Below are 25,213 nucleotides of genomic sequence, written 5' to 3'. Positions count from 1 at the left end.
TCGTCATGATCTGGGATAGGCCATTTTTTGGCTTCGCTTTAACCCTCTCTGGCATAGGTTCGGTTACTTTGTAGCACTGCCTAATACAGCGTTTCTCAAACTGTGGGTCGCGGAGACATGCCAGGTGGGGCGCGAACTGACGTGAAAAACAGGAGTTTTTTATTTTTATTTTTTATCTGTAGCCTGGGCCCAGGTAGCCCCCGATGCGCAATGGACGCACTGTGTTATTCACAGGGAAGCGCTCGTGTCAAGGCAGCTTAGTCCCGACCTACATGAGATTTTGAACGTTGTTGTGAGAGTGGTGAATTTCATCAAAACCCGGCCCTTAAAAGCGCGTCTATTCTCCGCACTTTGCGAAGAGATGGTAGCTGACCAAAAGGCTGTACTGTTTCACAGCGAGGCAAGGTGGCTTTCCCGAGGTAAAGTGCTGTCGCGCGTGTTTGAGCTCCGAGTCGCCTCTTCTTGGAGGAAGAGCGCATGTTTGAATCTGCAAGCACGTTCACTAATGAACATTTCTTGACGAAGCTGGCCTCTTAGCGATATATTTGATATATCTTAGCGATACATTTGAGTTAAATGTCCAGTTACAAGGCAAAGACAAGCACCTACCTCACCTAGCAAATAAAATTAGCCTACTTCATTCACCAATTCACCAACTTGAGTATGGGACAGGCGCCTGTACTCGTTCGATCGCGACAGTATGCCTTTGAGATTTCTGAGCGAAATCGCTGAAACGTCTGATTGGGAGACACTCTTGTGATCCCATGTATTAAACAGTAGGCCTAGGCTACATCACATCCCTGCAAAGTTTATTTAAAAAATATTTCCCAACCAGCAGTGCTCAGTATGACTGGATTATGGATTTATTTAATGCAGCATGTTGGTATTTCATTGAATAGGCTATATTGTAGCCTACAATGCTGTAAAATGGCCTATGCTTCCTAATATGTTGCTGGAAAACAGAAATATGTGTGTTATGTATTTATTTATTATTATATCTGCAGCACCAGCTGATTTTAACTCTGTTGAAGAGGATATATTTAGAACTTGTCATTATTTCAATACATTTGACAATTTTAAGCTTGACCTACTACTTTCTTAGAGCGATGAGGGACAGGCATGGATCTCGAGAATGCCCCCTTGAGCAAAGTGGGGAATGAAAAAAAAAGTTTGAGAACCACTGATCTAGTTTGTTAACTACCACAGTCACGAGTTGGGTCGCGATAGTCTGTCATTTTTAAAAAGTGGGTCCCCAGAAAAAAATTTGAGAAACACTGGCCTAATATCAAGGCTGAATCGCCTGAGGAGGCGCATGCAGTGCACACACCCCTACTTAGACCAATTGTTTATTTTCTTGGACCTAAAGTTGAAGGAAAATAATGTTAAAATACTCATTACGCAAAGAGGCCCGTTTCCACCACTTGGAAAAAAAAGAAGCCACACACTAGCTATCACATAAATCCCCTTCCCACACCTTGTTCTCTTTAGTGGGCAGGCAGGAGAATTCTGGAACAGGTGTCTAAAGGGAAATGTAGCCTAGGCTATGTGTCTGGTTAATAAGTCACATGTAGGCTGTTTAATTAGCTTTCTCTTAATGGTAGACCTTTTTCTAAAGGAAAGCTCCTTCAACCACCTGGTCTTTTCTGTTCATGGTCTGAACTGAAGAGGAATCTTAATTAGAATAGGTAGCTTTATGTCATATCTATCTTCTCCCCTGTGGAGAAAAGGTATTTTATGTTTCCTCATATTGCTTCTTAAGATGGGAAATTAGATGATAGGGTTTTGTAGTGATCGATGCTCCTGGTTTAAAGTCTGATTGTAGCCTAAATATGCACCTCAGCAGTGGCACAGAATTTACAAAAGTATAGGCAGGAATGGAGCAATGAATAATAAGCCACAGGAAGGTGAAATAAGCCACATATTTGGTTTCAATGTTATCCCATTCTTGCCTGATAAAGGATTTCAGTATTGTAGCACCTACTCTTAGAGCCATACTGTTGTTATATGTGCAGAATTAATTTTGGCATTGTTTTCCATGATATTCAAGGTCTTCCCTGAAAAAGTCTTATCCTGTATCGGTTGAAACACGCCCCATAAAAATGTCCCAATGGAGCAGTATCAGACTCATATTCTGACTAGAATTGAGTATGACTACGTCAGGCTAACAGAGTAATGAATAACTCCACATCTTCACTTCTGAGAGACTCTGCCTCTATATGCTATTTTTATACCCAATGATCATAATGACAGTTAATCTAATTAGTTGTGAAATGTTCCTTTATCAACTATTCCAGCCTTTTGTTGCCCCCGTCCCAACTTTCTTGAGATGTGTTGCTGGCATCAAATTCAAAATGTGCTTATATTTTCCATGAAATAATCAAATTGTATCACAAACAAACAACAAGCTATAGGCCTACAGTGATTCACCACCCATGTTAATAAAATGAATGTAATTTATTTTAAAGCAGAAGGAAACCTATACAGATCAGGCCAATTGAAATACAATTATTCCAGTGCTGACAATCTAAATCCACCACAGCATTTTTCATTACCGGGATAAATCTCCCTTTTATTTATGTGGGCTTTGCATACCCTGCCTGTAGTGCATTAAAGAGTAGTTAGGATTACCTTCCCAGTCAACAAGTTTGACTACTCTGTTGACATGTAACAAGTAAATAACAAAAACTTCTGAATCCCAGTATTATGTCTGGCCTTCCATTTGGATCATGGGATATGCAAATATTTACATCTGCAAGACTTATTTGTTCTTTAACACATTTTTAAGCATTACTTTATTTCCTCATTTGGATTTGATTGATAAAAAAACTGAAATATTATACCTCCAAAGTTTAAGAATGGAATTACAAATGAATGAATTTTGTGTCTCAGTGTCTATCCAAAATATAGCAGTAAAAACTTCAATAAGCACCAATATGTGGCACTTTTATCTGACACAATCAGTAGCCTTACACTCACTTCCCAGACTCAGACACAGCCGATCATTCCATCTCCTTCTGGGTTATTCTCATGTCATCATACCGCACAACCAAACTCCTGTACAGCTTAACTGCATCTTAACAGGCAAACATGCAAGAGACCAAGGAGGCTTATGATTCTGTTTTTGTGAATCTGCTTTTGTGCTGTAGCTGAACTGCTGATTCACTTTGATGGGGACACAAACAGGTGTCTTTCTTTTAAAAAAAGAAAGGGGTAGAGGTCAAAGTGTTTGCAAAAAGGCTTCAGGACTCTTCTGACTCAATGGGATGCGTTGTGGTGGTGGGGGACGAAGATTCCAGATCTGATTGGCTAGATATGCAATCCAGATCTGCCTGGACATCTGATAAGCCCAACTTGGAACCTGGAAAGAGAACATAATGAACGTGTCATATAAAGATTTAACCCTTAAAGGAGTACCGTCACACCGGTGTGATGGGAATGTTGAGAAATGAACGTTCTAAAGAATATCTGGGTTCATTGAATTCAACATAGAATTTTAGAACCTTCAATTGTTGCGGAACTTAGAATGTTCAAAAACCGACACTGCTGCCAAGCTGTGTAGATGTTTTACCAGGCTTATTTGTTTTTTTCTTTCTTTTTACACTAAAAAGCATATAGATGGCATTCAGTATTAAATAAATAACTTTTGAAGTTAATACGATATTTCTCAGGAGATATGTATATTGGGCAATCATTAGAAAGTTGACAAACCCTGAGTTAGCGTGTAAATTGTTGATGTTGTAATGTATGGGATGCACACATAAATCTGCTGTGAACTCAGAAAATTACTTCCTGACCAAAATCAGTCATATTTAACTTGAATTTTGCAATAATCTAATGGAAGTCATCTGTTTCACAACTTGCATCAACTTTGGTGTTCTTTATTTAAACAATGTGTTTGTTATATATGTATGTCTGTGTGCTGTTACATACATAATCATTATATCATATATTCACCTTCTCTTTTCCTCTTTTTTTAAACCCTTTATCCCACAATCATTTTCATCCCCTCTTTTCTTAAGTTAATGGGTGCAGCGCTGTGATTTGTTCATGTGGATGAATTTCATTTTTTTTAACGAAATCCAAAACAAAAACAGTAAAAGCACTAATGCTTTAAGAGTTGAATTAAGATAGGTCCTCGAGGGGCTTTGTTGCACATGAATCATACTTGATGCCTCCCTTCCCGACTTACTTCCCTCATACTCATGAACAGGAACTCTATTCAAAACATGAACTGATCAGCATACATGAAGAAACACCCAGGAGTTTCTGGAGCTTAACGAGTGAGTTAAACTCTATGCCACAGAAACACGGTCACCATGGTAATCCTGGCTTCCCATGTCAAATGGGTCAACAGTCAGTCATTGGACTATCATACAGCACAAACTAATAATCAAACTTTCAGACAGATTTGGGAAATATCCAACAAGCAATATAATGACAGATACTGTGCAATATACATAGACAACAGGAAAGCCAGGTGTCAGGTACTTTAGCCATGATGATGAGAAATATAGAGTACAAGACAAAGGAGGTGCAAGAATATTCAAGCAATAACATTCATGCAATCATGCAGCTGAGAGCTTCAGGTGCACATGCATACACAACTGGCCTTTCTGATAAATGTTATGGCCATGCATTGATGTCCACACACACACACACACAAAACACCATGCATTGCTGGCCATCAATTATTCGTTTTTGTCTGTCGAATGCGCTAATGCGAGGGAGTGAGTGCTCCACCGACCTTAGCGAGGCCAGCATCCCGTTACTGACACACACAGGAAGTGGGAGAGACGTCATATGAGTTATGAGGAATTGATTCTCTGACAGAAAGTGGTCAGGATGACAAGTCAGTGAGGAAGGACACAACTAGTTGCAGAGGTTACAAAACACTTATGGGAAGATGACACGATGGAGGCACTTGTGGACACAATATGACCAGAACAATTTGAAATGAAGAAGAAGAGTAGTGGGATTCAGTTTATTTTTGATGATCATTTAACTGTCAGTACAGTAAAAATGGCCATCTAATATTTCACGACAGGTTCTTCCTTGGCTCACATGCAGCTTATTATTTCACCCACTCATTTAAAATGGCATATCTTGAATTTCCCCTTGGGGATCAATAAAGTATGTATGTATGTATGTATGTATGTATGTATCTGTCTATCTGTTTATCTATCTATCTATCTATCTATCTATCTATCTATCTATCAAAATGTAATAATCAGGTATTTTGTGAGGTAACATAATAATAAGGTATTTTGGAGTAAACACGGTCCACAGTGCGATGTTGGAATGAGTGTCTTATCACTTGAACATGTTATAATTTTGTTGTGCCTGGTAACCCATAAAATCAGTCAAACAATTGTAGACACATTTCAGGATGAGAGGAAACTCTCTGCTGAGGTGTACAGTACCTGACTTCTTGACTGTCCCTGGGGTACTGTTTCCATTCCCACCTGCTCCTGGACCGCCACTTTTTTTACTCAGTAGGCTGTTAAAGAAGTTGGCCAGGACACCCTCGCTGGTCTGGCCCCCTGTAGTTGGAAACAACCACCGTTACCAGAGAGATAAGAGAGACAGTGACTTTAAAATCTCAACAAAACAGAAACTGGACTGTAGTTTGGGGATAAAACGAAGTACAAGAATCAGAACCATGCAAGCCCAAGACATGAAAGATGGCTATTGCTCGAGAGCGGGTTGCAGGACTCTTGAGGTTCCCGCTGGAAAGGTGGACGAGCCAGATGGGTGACAGGCAGAGGAGAGGAGAAGTTCAGACGGAAGGCATGCAGCCACACATTTAAAGCATGTCCAGTGCACACACCTTTCATGTTTGGATCTATCTTCTTGGTACCTGATTGCATGGGCATGACACTGGCTACATTGGCTGTGGCGGAGCGGTTTGATGTCCTCGGCGAGCCACTCGACCCCCTATTGGTGGAATCCTGGTGAAAAGCAACACAAGGGGTGATTATGTTCTCTGATAAGAATGTTTCTCACTTGGCTCCCTATTGGTGGAATCCTGGTGAAAAGCCACCAATGGCCACTAGTAAGAGTGGAAGTCTACTTCAGAACTACACTTAATATTTTATCCTCATCCAACAAAGGTCAATGGACCAAATAGATTTTTTAGGAGGGAGATGAGATGCTAAATAATACTACGCAAACTGTTCTTTTTTTGTTTACATGCAAGCCTTAATGATTATTTAGAGGAAACTATCAAACATTCTAAACAGCAAATCTTATCTGGGCACACACTTACCACGGGTCTTCCAGCAGCAGCTGGAGGATTTTTTGCCAGAAGTGACTAAGAAGGAGGAGACACGCCAGAATTAGGAGGACAGTCCAGATGGCATTAAAGCATGGAGAGTTTTAGAAGTCCTGGGCCCTCAAAATATCTTAAAATTTAGCGCAACATCTTCTGACATTTGTCCTATTTCAAGCAAGCATGCACAGTAACTTTGGGTTTTGTAGTGATATTTCATGGTGTGTGTGTGTGTAATTGTCCAGTTTCTCCGTACCTGCAATTTCACTAAAAACACCTGGTCATCTTCAGCTCCAAGTTCCTTTTCATGTACAAACTTCAAAAACAAAGGTTGTCTTTAATCAGAAGCACTTTAAAAAAAAACATCCATTATCCACACAATTGGTTCTGTTTTCACTCCATAATCTGAGCAAAAGATGCTTTGCTTTTGCTCATCTCCATGGATTGGTTTGTTTGCTAAAACCATCTCTGCAGCAAATACTTACTAATGGCAGTTACCATGTCTACACATGAACGAACACACACACACACACACACACACACACACACACACACACACACACACACACACACACACACACACACACACACACACACACACACACACACACACACACACACACACACACACACACACACACCACTACTACTAGAAATACACAATTTCAGAGGGGTGCTGATAGAGGCTTTAGGTTTGCTTCAATGGAACACACCTCTGCAGACTGAACAGCGGTTCCCTAAGTGTAAATCAAGTAAACGGAAGCTGCAGGAAGAGATATGAACCATCAAAGTTATGTGAACCACCAGAAACTGGAGTCTTAATCAGTGCGCCATCACATCACACACACACACTGACACACCTCTAATATTACGCACACCACTGACACGCCTCTAAGATCACATACACTACTGACACACCTCTAACATTACATACACCACTGACACGCCTCTAACATCACACACACCACTGACACGCCTATAACATCACATACACCACTGACACGCCTCTAACATCACGCACACCACTGACACACCTCTAACATCAGGCACACCACTGACACACATCACATACACCACTGACACCTCTAACATCACATACACCACTGACACACCTCTAACATCACATACACCACTGACACACCTCTAACATCAGGCACACCACTGATACACCTCTAACATCACATACACCACTGACACGCCTCTAACATCACGCACACCACTGACACGCCTCTAACATCACGCACACCACTGACACGCCTCTAACATCACACACACCACTGACAAACCTCTAACATCACGCACACCACTGACAGACCTCCATCATCACACAAACCACTGACACACCTCTAACATCCTTTACGTGTATGTAACTGTGGGTATCTCATTCTCATTACAGTGTTTGTATGGTTACACATACTTTACCTTTCCCAGTGGAGGGTTAACAATAACGTCTTCAAAGTTGTCATTCATTTTCAGAGACTGGAAATTCTCATACAGGATGGCTATCTTCTTTTCATTGTCCCAACCTGAGGGGCTAGGTATATAGTGCATACAGAGATAAACAAATGCAATGTTCAACAACAAATATATAGGTAATATACTGATATCTTCATGTACTATATTGGCATATATTAGTATATATACTGTATATATACTTACATAAATACAGAGTCTTTCTCTACTACTTGTGCAGGGATATTAAAAGGAAACCCATATAGTCTATGGACGAGGTATTTATATAACAAATCTAGATTTTTGTTCTCCTTCATTGAAGTGTACAGCAGTGCAGCCCCATCTATGAGGTAAATGTCAAGGAAAGTGTAGAGAGAGAGAGAGAGAGAGAATTGTCCTGTTGTCTTGTTGCACAACAGACTCATACTCATCAGTTCCACTGAACACCAGCCATGGTAAAAGGATACACTCCAAGCAGAAGTGACGAATATGTGACTGTATGAAATCAAAATGCTCATCTCTGTAATCGTGCTCCTTCTCCAAACTGCTAATGGCATCACACTGAAAAGGGTTGTGAAAGAGAATACACGGTCAAAGAAAACAGAGGTGGTAAGATATTTATATGCAATGGATGCAATGAAAAATCAATGGATGCCAGCAACACGTCTCAAAAAAGCTAGGTGGGGGGCAACAAAAGGCTGGAAAAGTTGCATAATGATAAAGACAACAAAATAGGGAACGTCTTAGAGAGACTCTCAGAAGTAAAGATGTGGAGGTATTCATCACTCTGGTAAAAATGCCCCTGTCCCATCATTTTTGAGACATGTTGCTGGCATTAAATTCAAAATGAACATATTTTTCCCAAAAAATTATACCATTTCTCTCCTTCAGTTGATATGTTGTCTTTGAAATAATCTCAATTAAATACAGGGTTGACATGATTTGACACTTTACAAAGCGTCCCAACTTTTTCGGAATACGGATTGTATATGTATTATAACATTTTGCAACATTAAGTTAATACAATAAAGAATAATAATAAATGCATTTACCTTGGTACATACTACCATCATAGGGACCCCAAGGTTGTGTGTAAGTGTGTTGTCCCCAAGAGGGAGTAAGACATTGTCGTCATCTGTTTCACCCATGGTTGGGTTTCTTCTCTGGGGAGATGCAGTTAAGTCACTGCCTGGTTCTGTGTACTCCTGGTACTGTCTCATCACTAAAATATAGAGTGAGAAAAAGAGGAAAGGATATACATTTGGATGCCACAATATTTAAAAATGGAGCCCCTTGAGAGCTCACCCTAGCCCTCAACCGTAAGCAAATTGAGTTTTTTGGTTTTTTTGGCTAGCATAGCTAGCCTAGCATTGGCCATTGAATAGAATGGGGGCAGTACTTCCTCACTCTCTCTGAGTTTATTACCTCTATGGGTGAAATGTGTGTGATAGAAAGTATGACAGAACTCACACATGTGAGTGAGTTATTCCAAAAGAAAATCCTGATCTGAAACAATAACAAATACATCAACCAAACAATTTGTTCACCTCCTCAATGGCCCAACTTCCTATTCATAACACTTGAAGTATTGAGTATTCCTTTAATATATTCAGTAAGTCCCCTGACTGGTATTTTACTCTACACTGTCTTGTCCTGCCCTGGTTGCACCGGATTGTTGTGGTTTGCAGAAGCACAGAGAACTCTCTCTTTTCCCCTGACTGGTATGTTTTAGCTGACTGTGCTTATTTTTTAAACAAATCTTGTATTTTTTTCTAGCATTGGCTAGCAATTTTCTAGCATTGGCAAATATGATCATGAATGTAGCCAGTAGCTTATGTGGGGGCTATGCATTAATAGCTATGCATTAATAGTTTACTTTATGAAAATCAGTTAGAACATAACTGAATCTGGAACTCTTATATTAAATGGCTTGTACATGTTGTAATCCATATATAATTTTGCATTCATTGATCAATACAAAGATACCATAGATGCCGCATGCTGTGTGTTTAGATTATTAGATTTACTCGACAAGCTGTATGATGGCAAGTATTCTGAGCCATTACGTAATGTAATTGTACTGCCATCCTCTGGCAGCACAACAGAATATAACTGAAACATGAATGCACTCTGCTGGTCATGTAAACATAACTGGGTCAATGGTTTATCATTCATCCAGAGAGAATGAGTGTGCACCATAAAAGTATGAATATGATAAACAACCATGATGCCATGTCAGTGAGACCACAATGCAATTAATTCATATTATGAATGTATTATTGAGCTAATATACTTTGAGGGACAAGTTAACATTTCCATGGAAAATTACGTTTATTGTAACATCCATAACGCCAATAAAATGTGATGGTATGGTATGATGTGAATGATTACATGAAATTTGAGCATTTGCTATTTTTGGCTGAAGAATGTACATGAGAAAAAACGCACAAAAAATGAATGTTATCATTCACATCATACAAATGCCAAGGCATTTCACTGGCGTTATGGATGTGACAAAAAGTCAATTTTCCGTGGAATTGCCCGAGATCTAGAGCATGAAAAAACACAAATCATATGTCCTTAAGGTATCTCTATAAAACCCCATAAAGAATATGAGATATGGGCTTTGAAAAAAGCTGAATTATTTATCAGGCCACATTGGAATGACAGAAGCTTGCACATTCAAACGACTGTGAAGGTGTAAGGTTTCAGCTGACACCCTTGCAAAAAAACAGTGTCTGGCAAAACTACAAACTCTACCGATAGTTCACATCCATCAGTACAACTCACAGTGTGGAATAACAAGAGATTCCAGTGATATACTTACTTACCTAATGTCAATTTACCCTTACATAGTTTATATTAGACCGATATTTATCTGTTACTGTCTATTAACAGACCACTCAGGAGTGAGTGACATTGTACTGACATAGTCATTGTGCATCTAAAGTGCATACAAAAAGCAGAGCAATAGCAAACTTAATGAAGCGCTTAGCGAAACGCGTTGTTTGCTCTGAATAAAAAACTATGAAAATAGTGAATAGTGTGCGGTGACTTTGATCTTTCACTTTTGGTGCACACAAAAAGCACTTCAGACTGAACTAGTTTTGTCAACATGCAGCAGTCTATTTGTTCCCATCATTCCCGCATTCATTAACTTACACCTCTGCTCCATGTCCCTCATGGTTTCTGGGACGATCCTGAGCTTGTCGATGTGCTCCCGCACCACGCTCGCCCACTTCTGTAAGGAGTCTATCGCCAGCCAGGGCCTGGACATGTCCACAACCAGCAGGATCATGGTGTTGGCAAGATTGTCCTGAGATACAGCAAATTTCTGAAGACCTTTGTGGTACAGGTCACCATCCAATACCCAAGCACTACATCTGGTATGGTCTAGAGAGGCCAAAAATGAAAGGATAAAAAAAGGTTATTTCTCAATACTTCTATAAATGTCCTGGAATTTCTTGCCAAAGACATCGTCAACTGCAAAGTCACTCAACTAAGGAAATCCTTACCGTCAATGTCATCATCAAGAACATTAAAGTACATATATTCTAATCCTCTGCCTTTCATGTACTCCTCCACGCCTTGGAGCTTGGCAACCAAAGTTGTTTTACCAGCCCTGGTTTCACCTAGAGAAATGACCCAGAAATAGTCTTTAAGTCACAGGGTCTAACACCAAAAGACTAATTAATAATGACTAACAATAAGACTAAACAAAAGTCATGAATTTCTTCTAATTCTTTATTTGATTTATCGTTTTGTATAGGCCTATCTATTTTGTCTGTTAAGCTGCAAAAATGCCTGAAGAGTTGTTTAAGCAAATCGGGAATTAATATGCAGATTCAGTTTTAGCCACTTAAGTCCTCTGAATAGCTGGCAGGTGCATTACTCTGAGCCAATCTGCCATCAGCAGAGCCTGCCTCAAGAAGTATCTGTACAATTAACATAACATGATAGTAGATGATGCAAAATATTCCTACACCCCAGGTCATAGGTTTATGAACTTGCTATATTGCACACATGAACGACTAACTTTTCGCAGGGTAACACCCCAACGCGTAAAACAATAATTATGCTTAGTTTTGACCTGGCCTGTCTTTTTTGTATTCAGACAGGCAGTCACCTTATATCTTTAAACAAACATAGCGAGACGACTTGACAACAACAGAAAGACAAGCAGACACTCCCTGTCTGTCTAGACCCTTACTCATTCATTCTTACAGCAAAGCGCAAGACACACAATGCACGCGCAGTCTACGGAAAACGCAAACACCATAATACACTCACCCAGGACAAGAACATTTTTACCAGTTGGCAATTTCGATCGAGACCGCGTTGTTACTTCACTCAGAATAGAGGACCTATGTGGGAGACATCACAGGATGCATATCAAATGACAGAATCACTGAATTTCTATGGCATTGATGCAGTAAGGTATCACAATTCACATGCGTCTGTTTAGCTACAGTAGCGCCCCAAGCTCCGAATGGGATTTAAGTGATATGTCTCTGCTTACACATGTACGCCTAATCTGTCAGTAACAAGTCTCACCATAAATTCTGGCCGTCATCGTCTTCTGCACTTTGATTGTCTACCGTGGGATAATTTCCAGACGGCGTTGCAACGGTGGATGCTCTTCCCACGGCAGCCATCTTCACTGCTTTACTACAGCCTCCCAAAATAGAGACCCGGATGTTACCACATTGCCCAATAAAGTTCAATAAGGGTGGGGTTGCAGTTCATTCTATTCTGACAACTCTTTAATGAGATTTTCTTGACAACACGTATGTTAAGTTAGGTGTCGGCGAAAAATTTATTTTATTTTTCATTTGTTTTTTTAATCGTATTTGGTTCCAGGCATTACGTTTCCAGTTCCACTACCCGCTGTCAATGTCTCTAGAAATAGGTTTGATAACGTTGAGGAGCTTTTAGGGAATCCAATATTATCCTTGATTTTTTTTTTATCAAGTTTCTTCCAGTTCCACTCTTTCCCATGGCGTTTGTCTGTATACAACTGAATCGCGATGCGGGGCGCTGTTCAGTCTGTCGGTGCTGAACAGTTCCAGGAGAGGCACGCTGTGGATACTGTAGTCTCAGAACCAAGGCTGTAATCAGAATATGTATTGAGGGAGACACATCACCCAATATTCGAATATGCCCCCCCCCCCCCCCCCCCCATATAAATAATAGCCTATAAAAACTTTAGCAACCACTGACGGAGAAAATGATTTAGAGGTCTATGAGAATATAGCTAGTAATAGTCTTTAAAAGGCTATTTATTAGAGATAGCAACTCAATGCATCTCTCAAGCAGATGAAAGGGTTATGTATCGGCTTCCAAATGTAGTCTAGTTTATAGCCTTTAATTAGTCGCATGACGCGACATAGCAACTTGTCGCGTTATGAATGCTCTCATACCACACATTCATTTGCAGCTTCAACTATTGCAGTGACGTATGCTATGCTACAGCAGTAATTGAGGGAACTCCCGTTTTTGTCCCCATCAAGTCAATAACTCCAGTCAACACCAGAGAGCACTGTTGTAACACATACTCACACATTCACTCTTCTTATAGTTGAGTTATACACTAGCCTACACTGCTTGATTATATGCTGCGCGGAGAAAGTCAGACAGAGCAGTGAAAGAATCTGACACTGTGCCCAAACATCCCTGACAGTCGGATGTGGGTTGGTTGGCGAATGGAGTGAATCACTGATTTCGTTTTCACTTTGAGGCAGGTTTCGTTGGTTTCCCATGCCACTCGCAGAATGGACTGAGGATGGGGGTTCCACTGTTTGCTTGGCGCATCCATCTGTGATAGCTGAGTTTGTTCTCGTCACTCATCAGATACAGGGCAAAAAGAAGTTTCCGGAGCAGAATCTGGGAATATTTGTTCATGTTTACTGAAGGTGAGCGTCATTTTTCTAACTAGACTTGGTTTGTCACTTTCCATATTTATTACAATATGTATTTTTTTTTTATTTGTTCAGTTATCAGACTTTCATTTTCTATTTCAACATTTCACATTGCAACTAATTCAGCTAATCTTCAGATCGGTCCATCAGCTGATACCCATGGAGCTACAGTACATGTCTTAATCTTAAAAAAAAAAAAAAAGTATCAACATTAGTGAACCAGGTGTATCCAGAAGCTGGTTAACGACCATCGTAGTCTATCGAAGTAACAGCCCAGCACCAGCAATCAAATTAACAATATCCCATCTAAATATTACTCCACTTGAAACTTGTGAATGTTTCATGTGAGACTGTAGCCTATCAGATAGATATGACGTGATAAACAAAATTAAAACCTGTTGGCTGACTTATAATGATCGAAATAGGGCAACTACAACAAAAGCAGTGAAGGAATTACCTCTTCTGAAGGAAATCACAAGTAGCCTATCGATAAAGTTGCAATTGCTTGTAGGCTAGGCCTATTTGGCTTTACTGGTGCTCAAATTCCAGCAGTTACTTAATAAGACGTTTTACAATAGAAACGTTTTAATGGTTGAACGTCCATTTATTGTACTGAAAACATACTATTTGCTCATAAACCGACTTTTTTACCTAACTAATCTACTTAGTGTTATCCTGTGCAGTATCCAGAGGGTATCACAGTGCGCACCCATATTTCCAAACAGCATTGTGTTAGTGCTCAGTTAATGGATATTAAAAAAAAAAATGTAGGGTACCCATTTCTCTGAGAGGGTACCTCTTCAATGTATGTTACTCTTCTTCAGTGTATGTCTCACTCGTTTGTGGGAAGCCCATGTTACCATCCAAGGCAGTGAACAGACCTGTTTGTCTCACAGGCAGACAATACAAGACTATTACGACCACTGCAACAGTGTCACATTCTGTCTGCATTCAGTGCTTATCTGTTCCTGCATATTGAGTCAGTGAAGTCCAGCTGGTGATGTTGAAACCGAGACTTCTTATTGTCAGCATTTAATTGTAATGGCTAGTGGCCAAATGGACCATTGTAAGAACCTAAAATGTTGTTTGAAGTACTTCCGATGTACAGTGAGCAATATGTTCTCAAGCATAAATTTAAATATCTCTGTTTTTATTGGAAGTTCAGTGAAATATCACCAAACCAATTGGTAGCTGAGGATAAGTGACAAGACTTGATATATGGCACCAATGATTGCAATTACATATGCTCATATTATGTTCCCACATGCATATCTACTCATACATTCACTGGTGTTTTTCTGAGAAATTGTATTACCATTACCAGCACTGCTGTTTTTTTATACTTTATTTAAAACTGAGACACACATATAACAGCGGATCCCCCTGGCTCTCAGGAATGATGAATAGCCCGGGGAGAGCTGCTTGCAGTTCACACACCGCTGTTAGGGTCATTTCCCTCACAACGCCACACTCATCCTTCCCCCTTGACTTTAGCATGGAGACAATTACCTGTGATTGTTCAGGGAGGCCACGCTCTGCTTCGCTTTGCCATGTTCAAAAACACACACACACAAAATTAGATGGTGGCAGTAACATATTGTGGATATTGTGGCCACAGGCAAACAACACAGTAGGAGATGTCTCATATGAAACATAGCTGCGATGTTTAATGGTATCATTCGTTTGAATGCATTGGGGAATAGCTGTGTGGTGGTTCATAGTGAATTGGAAATCTCGGGAGAGCGAGTGCTTTATTTCTGATCATGGGAAGTGTGTGTGTGTACGTCTGTTCAGGGCTTCATTTCTCATGAGTCATCATCGGTCAGATCTAGTGAGAGGTGACAAGGATGTGAAGTCATGATTGGGTGTTACAAGTTACTCTCAAACAGAAATGTATTGTGAAATAGGTCCTTCGCAAGAGCCACAGCTTCACAGACAGTATAGACTCAGATATAACAGGATATAACAACATTGATTGTATAGAGAACTGTAGCTGAGACTCACACACACAAGATATACGAGAGGAACAGTAGAGACTGACACACACACACGCACACACACACACACACACATGCGTGCGTGTGTGTGTGTGCGCGTGTGTGTTTGTGTGTGTGTGTGTGCGTGTGGGTTTGTGCGTGTGTGTTTGTGTTACAGTAATGCATATGTATCTGTGTTTATGTGTGAAAGTGAGTGAGAGAGAGATTCAGAGAGCTCTACTCAAAACGTTTCCAGCCTTGTTATTTTAGCACACACTACAAATCCAGTAATAAAGTCACATATCAACTGGCAAAAAAATGTGTTGCCGATTATGGGCAACTAATGCTATTACTGACCCCATCCAAACTCAGCTTCATCTTCATGCATTTGTGAGAGTAATGGCAATTCACACACCTGTTAAAGAAACTCTCTGCCTGGGATAATAAAAGGGTCAACAGACAGAAAATAAACTGTCAGAGGTTAATTTACATGTATTCATTTAGCAGACACTTTTATCCAAAGTAACTTACAGAAAAAGAATAAGATTCCAGCTACAGTGCAGAGGAGACCTTCTCTGGGAATTATGACCGCCGCGCAGCGAAGCGGCGGTCATATAGGTTTAGTCAGATTTTTTTTTTTTTTTCGCATGTCCAAATTTCTGTCAAGGATTCCTGGGACACTGTAAGACCGGGGTACACAAAACTTGGTGGGCATGTAACCCCACATGGATAGCATGGAATCACCTTTTTTCGTTTTGATCTGTAGCCCCCCCCGCTGGACTGGACCCCCCCGAAAGGAGGGTAGGGCAGACATTGTTTTCTGTGAATATCTCGAGAACCGTAGGGTTTAGGAGGACCATTTTTTTTGTATGTTGATCTCAAAGAGCCATGTCAACCCATTTCATAACCACTCATTTCATGTATAGCGCCACCTAGTTAAACACAAAAAAGTAAAAATGAGGTGTTGTAATCGCAGGTATCTGTGACCTAACATAGTCAAAACTGCATGAAATTGGAAGTGTAGGATCATTATGACACCCTCTGAATGCACGCCAAGTTTCGTGGAATTCCGTTCATGGGGGGCCACACAATAAATTAATTTATGTTACTATACACCAACTGGCCTGTAGGTGGCCGGAGACAGTTTTCTGTGAATATCTCGAGAACCGTAGGGCCTAGGAGGTCCACCTTTTTTTTGTATGTTGGTCTTAAGGGGGCATGTCAACCTATCCCATTACCACTTATTTCATGTATAGCGCCACCTAGTTAAAATTTAAAAAGCAAAACATTAGGTGTTTTCATCACAACATCTCTGGGTGACATGGTCAAAACTGCAAGAAATTGAAAGTGTATAATCATTATGACACCCTCCGAATGCATGCCAAGTTTCATGGACTTTCGTTCATGGGGGGCCTTAAAATAAAATAATTTATGTGTACATTTAGTGACCGTACACCAACAAGGATTCCCGGGACACTGAAAGACCGGGGTACACGAAACTTGGTGGGCATGTAACCCCACATGGATAGCATGGAACCATCATTTTTCATTTTGATCTGTAGCCCCCCCGCTGGACTGGACCCCCCGAAAGAGGGGTAGGGCAGACACAGTTTTCTGTGAATATCTTGAGAACCGTAGGGCCTAGGATGACCAATTGTTTGCGTATGATTGCCTCCAGGGGTCATGTAAACCCATTCCATATGCACACATGTGCATAAACAGATACACATGCACACACATACATTCACAGTAATCCTACGTATGACACATACTCACACAGTAGAGATATATACGCATGCATGCACATGCACACACACAGGCACATAAACAGGCAAACACACAAGCACATGCACATGCACGCACACACACACACCCACCCACCCACACACACATAAACATAAACATGTACACGCACACATGCACACAATTCAAGAATATCTCAGAATTATGAACAGGCAAGATGGGGGTGGGGTTGTTTAAAATGTATTTTACATGTGAAATCTATGAACTAATCATGTTTTGGTACTTGTTGTCTAGCAGATACCAGTGAGAATTGAGTGTGCATAATGCAATTCAGTGAGACAGTTAGAATCATATATGCCTTTCAGTGTGACTTATTTTTGTGGAAAACATGTGCTGGACTGGGCGGCGGTCATATTTTGTACCGCTCTGCGGTACATCTAGTTACTACTGCATCTGTGTATTCTGTAGACTCATTATCTGGAAACAGCACACAAACTCCTCACTGAGAAACAGAAAGAAACTGAGAAAATAATGGACAATCACACACTATTTACACACAATTCACTGATTTAAAACCACAAGCAAGATCCTAAACACAAAGATTGGTGGATCAGCTCAATGCTCCCACACACCACTTGATGGCTTTAGCTGTTCATGCACTAGACACTTTGCACATTGATTGACTTTGCACTTTGCCTGCCATTTATGTTAGGGCCTGAATAAAACTACAATAGTTTTATAGATACAGTACATCAAAGTGAGCAAACCCATTCCAGACAGTGAGGTTATACAGTGGTTTCAAGTGATTTAGAAGTGAAGTAACGTTTGGAGCTGAGAGGTGTCTTTTATCTCTCCATACAAAGACAGTCAAGCCTTTCAGTAATCATAACAGTCAGTCCACTCTCTGGCTAAGCTCAACTTATGTGCTGGTTTCCTTCCATTTCCGACACCCTTTCACACAGTGGGGGGATTCTGGGGATCAGGGTGTTGATATGAGGCGCTTGAGCAGCTGGAGGCCAGGGATAAGGCACACCAACGCTGTTGGCAGTGGCGGAGCAGGAGCAGGGACCGGGGATGGTGATGGGGAAGAGGTAGGAAGAAGTGATAGATTTCCGTAGGCATGCAAGTGAAAACATATAGTGTTGATCTCATGTCTCACACAAAGGTTTCTTCACATTTTGATTTTGGTGGGATGAGCAGCGGTTTTATTTTGGGCATGGCTTTAGCAGTGCAGTTTTAATCATCTCATATTTACTCATGAAAAGCAAAAGGGAAATATTTTCCCATATTCAGCCTACACATTTCTATGTGTGTTTTTCTGATTGCGTGTGTGAATAATTGGCCATGGGTCAGGGGCTTTGCTTTAGTGTTGTATTCTTTCAGTGGAGTCTCTGTTCACCTTGGCATGTTCATGCATGTCTGAGGTTTATGGTAAGAAAGTTTCTTTTTAATCAGAGTTTTGTGAAATGGAATATGGTTTGGAGGAAAACACTTTTTTTTTACATAATTCATAACAGATTGTTTCATCTCACTTCTTGGTTTCAAAATCAATCCAAGGCAAACCATTTTCTTTTCACTGGCAGTGCATTGACTCAAATGGCAGACAAATCAAATGCCAGTCTATGAGAAACCTTTGTTTTCTTTCCTGTGTTTCCCCTTGTTGCCCTTGGTCCCATTTGCTCAATCTTTGTTTTGTCACATGATGAAATAAAACACATGATAAAACCATTGCTAGCAGGAGTCACTGATTCCAACAAGAGCCCCTGAGAACCGTTGAAGAGGCTCTGCCAAAAATTGCTTGTCTGCTGTCAAAACAGCACTTGAACCCTCAAAATAGAAAGCCCCACTCTTATTAGATGATGCACTGAGTTATTTCAGGAGATGACCTGTCAACCTGAAGAGGCTCATACACGTTTGAGCCTTGCCCTGATTGTCACCACTTTGTCAGTGCACGGACCTCTCTCACCACAGGCACCATGGCTCTGATCCATAATATATTAGCTTGACATCTGTCACAGTATGGCTATTGGGGTAACAGATTGTCCTGGGATTCCACGGAATTGTCCTTTTGATTGAGCTGTTCTTGATGACGTGGCAGCCATAATTCAGAGCTTGCCCTAAGCTGACCTCGAGACATATTTCATCTCACCCTGACAACAGAAATATTTCTTAATATACCAAGGAGAAGAATAGGTGCCCCATGGCTGTAAATCACCAGATAACGTGAATGGGCTATTTATTGTATTGTTTGTAGTTATCAGTTTTATATTAGCAGAGAGACTATCATATATCTGTAATAGAAGAGACTATCATATATCCTTATCAAGCCTTAAACTTTGCTTATTTAAGCCTGGATATTTCATTTAACATAGGTTGAAGATAAAAAAAGGTATTTTGTTTTTGCACAATGCATTTTCTTGGCCTGTTGTAGATTTCTCTAGACTTGTCTCTAGACAAAGGAAAGCTGTTATACATTGAGATAAGTGGATGTTGACTGGGGGTAATTTGTAGTCTGTGGCAGCAAATCAGTCTTCTAAATCATTCTCTAAAGTAATTTCTGCCCTCAATCTCTTTTCCATCTCAACTTGTCCCTCCCCCTCTCTCTCTCCCTCCCTCTCTCTCTCTCTCTCTCTCTCTCTCTGTCTCTCTCCCCATCTTTTAATTGCACTGGAACCAGCCTGTACCAGTGTGATTCCATGTTGTCACTTGCTGTTTTGGCATCGAGATTTATTTGCCCCACACATCCATCTAAATTCAATTAGTCTGTGAGGAACCATTTGATTAGACCGCCTACCTGTCAGTCTACTCAGACGAATGAGTTTGCTGCACCCTGGGAGAAACGTGTATCTTGGAAAGCCAGATTGGCATGGAAACCCAAAATCCAAAATTAAAATCCTAATGTTTTCGAAAATGATCAAGAATGTGATTAAAACTGAAAAGGAAGACAAAGGCATGTCACTTTTTATGTTATGGAATGGCTCTTCAATGTCAGATCTCTGGCGAATGACAGAGAAAATTAGCGCAGACTTTAAAGACCCCAGTAATTTGTATCTGTCTGACTCTGTTTGTCCGTCTGACATTCTGGTTCTCTCTCTCGCTGTCCACTTTGGTGTCCCGCTAATAATCTCATTCATCCCTTATACAGCACAAGACCCACTGAAAACATGAGCAACATCTACGAGTCCGCCGCCAACTCCCTGGGCCTCTTTAACAGCCCCTGCCTCACCAAAGTGGAGCTGCGTGTGACCTGTAAAGGGATCTCGGACAGGGATGCTCTCTCCAAGCCTGACCCCTGCGTCGTTATCAAGATGCAATCCCATGGACAGTGGCTTGAGGTGGGTGGAATATTTAGTGCTTATTTGTAGATGCTGTTGTCTGCATTATCCTGGTGGTAAAAGGTGACTTTTAAAGTGATAAAAACACACACTGTGGTGAATATCTTTAAGGCAGTCACCATAGGTAGTGCACCACATGCCCTGCGTAACTGTCTTAGCATAGCTTTTCATTTTTTACTGGCATGTGTTGGTTTGCAGTCATTTAATCCGTTGGTAAGACGGTAAGATACAGCTGCGCGTTTTCAGACTGACACCCTGCCCATTTCATAATCTTATTGACATTGAAGCCAGTCCCGACATCATGGGGGGGCTTTGGGGGGCCAGGCCCGTCCTGGAAGCCCTCTGTGCCCGCCCTGGACGAGCTTGGCTGCACCAACCAACTCCAATCCCATAGATTGATTTCGAACACTTATTAAATGTAGGCCTATATTATACGTTTGTCAATCTAGCAAGTAGCAAATAAAACTTCTGAAAAAAAAAAAAATCTGTATTATTCTGTAGCTAATCAGTCAGAAACATTAGGTAAGCCCATCACCTAAATGGAGATGAGGTTACGTGGCGCAGTCTACTTTACTTCTGCACTAACCCCTGTCATCCGATGACAAATATGGCTTATTGGCTCGCAGGTAGGCTATATCTCATATCGTAGTTAGTAGAAGTAGGCCTAGTTTCTGGGTTTGTTTGATAGTGTTAACCTTTACTGTTTTTTCTTCTGACCTAGTCGGAGAACAGGGAGCTTGTTACCACTCCAGGGCCGAAGTTATCCGTAACTTCGGGGCTAACTCCCTAACACTCTATCTGAAAGTGGTTAGCAAATGAACGAGGATTTTGGTTTTATCTGCGGATTTATTTTTGCATTATTTTAAATATGACTAGCTCCAGTCTCAACAGCACGTCTACTTTTTCCACACGCATCTCAGTTCTAACACACATATCCCCTCTCGCTTTCTCTCTCTCCATCCCTGCACACGGGGCTCTCTTAAATGAGCTGCACCATTTTACAACAATTGCATCTATATTTTCATATTAGAATGTTTTGTCAAGTGTAAGCTTAAACTACCGTGATCAATTTAAGTTCCTGTGCCCCCCCTGGAAAGGTGTAATGCCCGTCCGTGAATTTGTGTCTGCCGCCGGGTCTGATTGAAGCCGATGTCTGGGTCCAGCTCCACATCAGCCTCACAGCCCTCCCCTCCTCATCAGCAGGGGGGGGGGGAAGGTTAGCGGGCCGAGGCAGTCTGAGAGTCAGGACGAGGACGAGGAAGATGAGGATGTGCTCTGCCTGCAGGGGATCCTTCACATGCCACTCTCTTGGCTGGGAACCCATCTCTCTGATTACTCATTCATGCAACTGGTCAATTAAATTTAGATTCAGATATACATACAGACTCTCTCCATCGCACGCTGTCCTAATTGGACAAGTAGTGCGCTGCAGTAGTACTGCAGTATTTGTGCCATGTATTTTTAGTCTCTCCTATTCTCCCAGAGGATGCCCTGTTTATTCCCCATGCTAACTTTTATGCAGGGAGTACCTATTCTATGGGGTTTATTTTTGTGACATCATTTGTCATTTCATTCTCCTGTGCAGTTCTCCACAATTAGGTCAGCACATGAAAGCCTCCAGCATATCCCACATTTACCTGCCCGAAGGCCTCGAGTATATCACACAGCTCCAAAACGATTGAACGATTACATTTATATACGGTTTGTGACATTTAATATGACAGCCAAGAGTCGACCATTACAATTGGAAATGGCCAAAGTGGCATAATATAGCTCATTGCTGTTTGTAAAGGTAATCAAAGCAATTGCAATTAAACTAACTTCAGATTTGTAAGCAACATCATTTTAACTAAACTGTCAAAAGAGCAGATGTTTAATCTTTTCGTTGGATACTTAATAATCTCATTTTCTGTTAATAAATTCATCGGTTGGCTTGTCCCAGCTGTCGTTGTTTCTGTGGTATGCTTATGTAATGAAATCAATGCTAAAAATGTAAACACATTTCTCATCATATGTTGTCCTCCCCACATCTCTCCCTCATGTCTTCCACCATTATGTGACTCTCCTCTCTTGGTCTTCTCTGCTGAAATGATCGGAATCTGACAGCTGGCCCATGACATGTGTTTCACACAAGACAGTTTTTGCCTTCATTCCTCTTCATCAATAGATTTTGATAATGATAGTAGAATTTGATAATGATTTTCATTAGCTATAGGACATGTTAAATCCAGATGACTAAAAATACCTCCGCGTTAATCACCAAGCCAAGCCAAAAAAGCGTGAAACAGCTGCCTGGTGTTAAATTATGATAATTGTATGGACACACCAGCTGCCTCCATGTCAGGACCATGCCAGAGGAATCCAGGGGGAGGCGATGTGTTTTCTCTTCCGAGAGCGGTGTTCTTCACATCCCTCACCTTCCCCATCTCATCCAGTAAAGGGTGAGAGCAGTGAGCAGTAGTTACGATTAGCCTCTTTTCACTTTCTTGTGAACTGACGGCAGAGCAAAGTGTATTTTACAAGATTTATATTAAAAGACATTTGATCTCTCTTTCTCTCATCTACATTTCTATCTATCTATCTATCTATCTATCTATGTATCTATGTCCTGCTATATGAGGAAGTACTCTCATTATAGGCTATTATTCAAATCACTTTGCACAGTGCATGCTAGTTCAGATTTTGTTGCTGTTGAAGAGGTTAGAAATGATGGCACACGTGGGTCCTGGTTTCAGAGGTTCCTCCTCGGATACAGTTTCCAGTCTTTTGCTCACGACAGTCCTCCCAGAGCTGCTGCTCCGCGAGTATCTCATCATCCATAATTGAGTTTGACTACATTAGTACACTTGTGATCAATTTTTCATTTGCAGCCAGTCTGCTAAAAACTACATGGATAGGGTTTGTCAAGAGAGGTCTTTTATGGACATGGGCCGCGTTGTGTTGCAGTCCCTCGCTTGTTTATCTGCAGAGCTGAAAGTCTGTACTCCAGCGCCAGGTCACACCGGGCCATCTGCTAGAGCATCTCAACACTGATCCAATTATTTGTTTATGGTCGCAGGCTCTCTCTGTGTTGCCATCAGTGTGTGTGTGTGTGTGTGGGTGTGTGAGTTTGTGTGTGTGTGAACCCACTTACAGTACAGTATACATATTTGTGCTGACCCCTGGCTATCATTCTCTCTCTCTCTCTCTCTCTCTCTCTCTCTCTCCATGCAAACTTCCAGTCATTCTAAATGAGGCGGCTAACTGCTCTTGCCCCTGACCACGCTGCTGCTGTGAATTACTGAAAAGCCTCTCTGGCACATTCACAGCTGACCTTCAGTCCAATGGGCCGGCGCTGCTGCCCCAGGCGATGGAAACCTAATGCATGCCCTCAGGGGGGGTCACTTCCATTCGGTGTCCTTGTGAATCCGCTGAACAGGGAATTCTGCACTACGGCTTTCATGAAAAGAGGATCGTTCACAACCTGAGCTGAGCAGAGCAGTTGTTCCCTGCATCCTCTGAGATCCTCTGAGAGCCCCCAATTCACATTTCTCATTCTGTGTGTAATAGAATTTGTAAGAGACCCTTTTTCACCAAAGGTCAGCCATTGTATCATAATAGCCTAAGGTTTCATCATATACCTGCATGCAATGCATAAGATAGCACCCCCAAGGATAGGTCATAACCCCAATACTAGCATCAATGATTCAATACAACTCACAGGATACATACAGTACTCCTGCTTTAAACTGTGAGGAACACCTGTAGCCTCACCTTGTCCATTCCTAGTTTAGAATATGTGTGTACTTCCTTTGATGCAGGGAGATCTGTTTCTGTCTATGAATCCAGCTGGACTCTTCTGGCATGGCGTGGGTATTGGCTGTCAGTCTGTGAGGTGGAAGTGGACAGGCTAATCTGTTGCCGGTGGTAATGGCCCTGTCACAGTCCACTAGCCACCAGAGTGAAACTGTCTCTCTCTCCCGTCTACAGCTTTCTTCCTCTTCAGGTGCAAGTGTGGCTTGTGGCTTTTGACGTTTTGAAGTACTTCTGATAATATTCCATTTTCAATGTGGTGTCTGTGATCTAGAATTCATGAACTTTGATATTTCTCTCACTTGGCCTTCATTCCGCTAGCTGGTTTTGAATTATTGAGCACCTTGAATGGCTAATATAATCACTGGGTACACAGCAGAAAGGGGCAGAGGAAGCCAACAGTTCATATATGTCTGTCAGGCACAGGATCGGCCTAGTGACCCATCGCCTTGGGTCAAAATGTTCAATTTAAACACGATGACAAATTTATGAGTTGGGTGGGGGGAGGGGAAATTCCCCTGTCGGTTTGAGGGAGATGATAATCTCAGAGGCGGTCTAAAAGTTCCTTGGCCAGCTCGTACATAATCACCTGCTAGTGTGTGAGCTTTCACCTCCCCACCTTCCCTGTCATCTCACTCAGATAGTAAGGGTGCATTCAGAGCACCTTGGAATGACAAGGACCGCCCCCATGGATACTTTGTTTTTCCGACAGCAAGTGTTCAAGTGCTT

General features: G+C 41.3%; 2 protein-coding genes across 2 annotated transcripts in view; one reads left to right on the top strand and one right to left on the bottom strand.

The window, feature by feature from the left end:
* Positions 1–2,458: 2,458 nt before the first annotated feature.
* Positions 2,459–12,375, bottom strand: LOC143118363 (cytoplasmic dynein 1 light intermediate chain 1-like). The gene is made up of 13 exons (XM_076279428.1): positions 12,275–12,375; positions 12,011–12,084; positions 11,236–11,352; positions 10,883–11,113; positions 8,773–8,942; positions 8,188–8,281; positions 7,928–8,063; positions 7,691–7,802; positions 6,525–6,584; positions 6,266–6,310; positions 5,858–5,948; positions 5,421–5,540; positions 2,459–3,358 (listed from the first exon to the last, which is right to left on the bottom strand). The coding sequence occupies exons 1-13, from the start codon at positions 12,373–12,375 to the stop codon at positions 3,240–3,242; spliced, it is 1,470 nt and encodes a 489-aa protein (XP_076135543.1). The 3' UTR covers positions 2,459–3,239.
* A 1,121-nt stretch (positions 12,376–13,496) lies between these two features.
* The window catches only part of cpne4a (copine IVa), a 56,442-nt gene continuing 44,725 nt past the window's right edge, over positions 13,497–25,213 (top strand). The window contains exons 1-2 of the mRNA XM_076279427.1: positions 13,497–13,632; positions 20,503–20,692. Coding sequence (XP_076135542.1) covers positions 20,522–20,692 — 171 coding nt within the window. The 5' untranslated portion in view covers positions 13,497–13,632; positions 20,503–20,521. The remainder of the gene's footprint in view (positions 13,633–20,502; positions 20,693–25,213) is intronic.

The sequence above is a fragment of the Alosa pseudoharengus genome, unplaced genomic scaffold (assembly GCF_046254945.1).
Source record: "Alosa pseudoharengus isolate Yale_2024_CS ecotype anadromous, Long Island Sound unplaced genomic scaffold, YU_APseudo_1.1 YU_APseudo_1.1_scf_12, whole genome shotgun sequence".
NCBI lineage: Eukaryota > Metazoa > Chordata > Actinopteri > Clupeiformes > Clupeidae > Alosa > Alosa pseudoharengus.
Note: the sequence above shows the minus strand (reverse complement) of the source record. Positions and strands in the feature narration are given on the sequence as shown.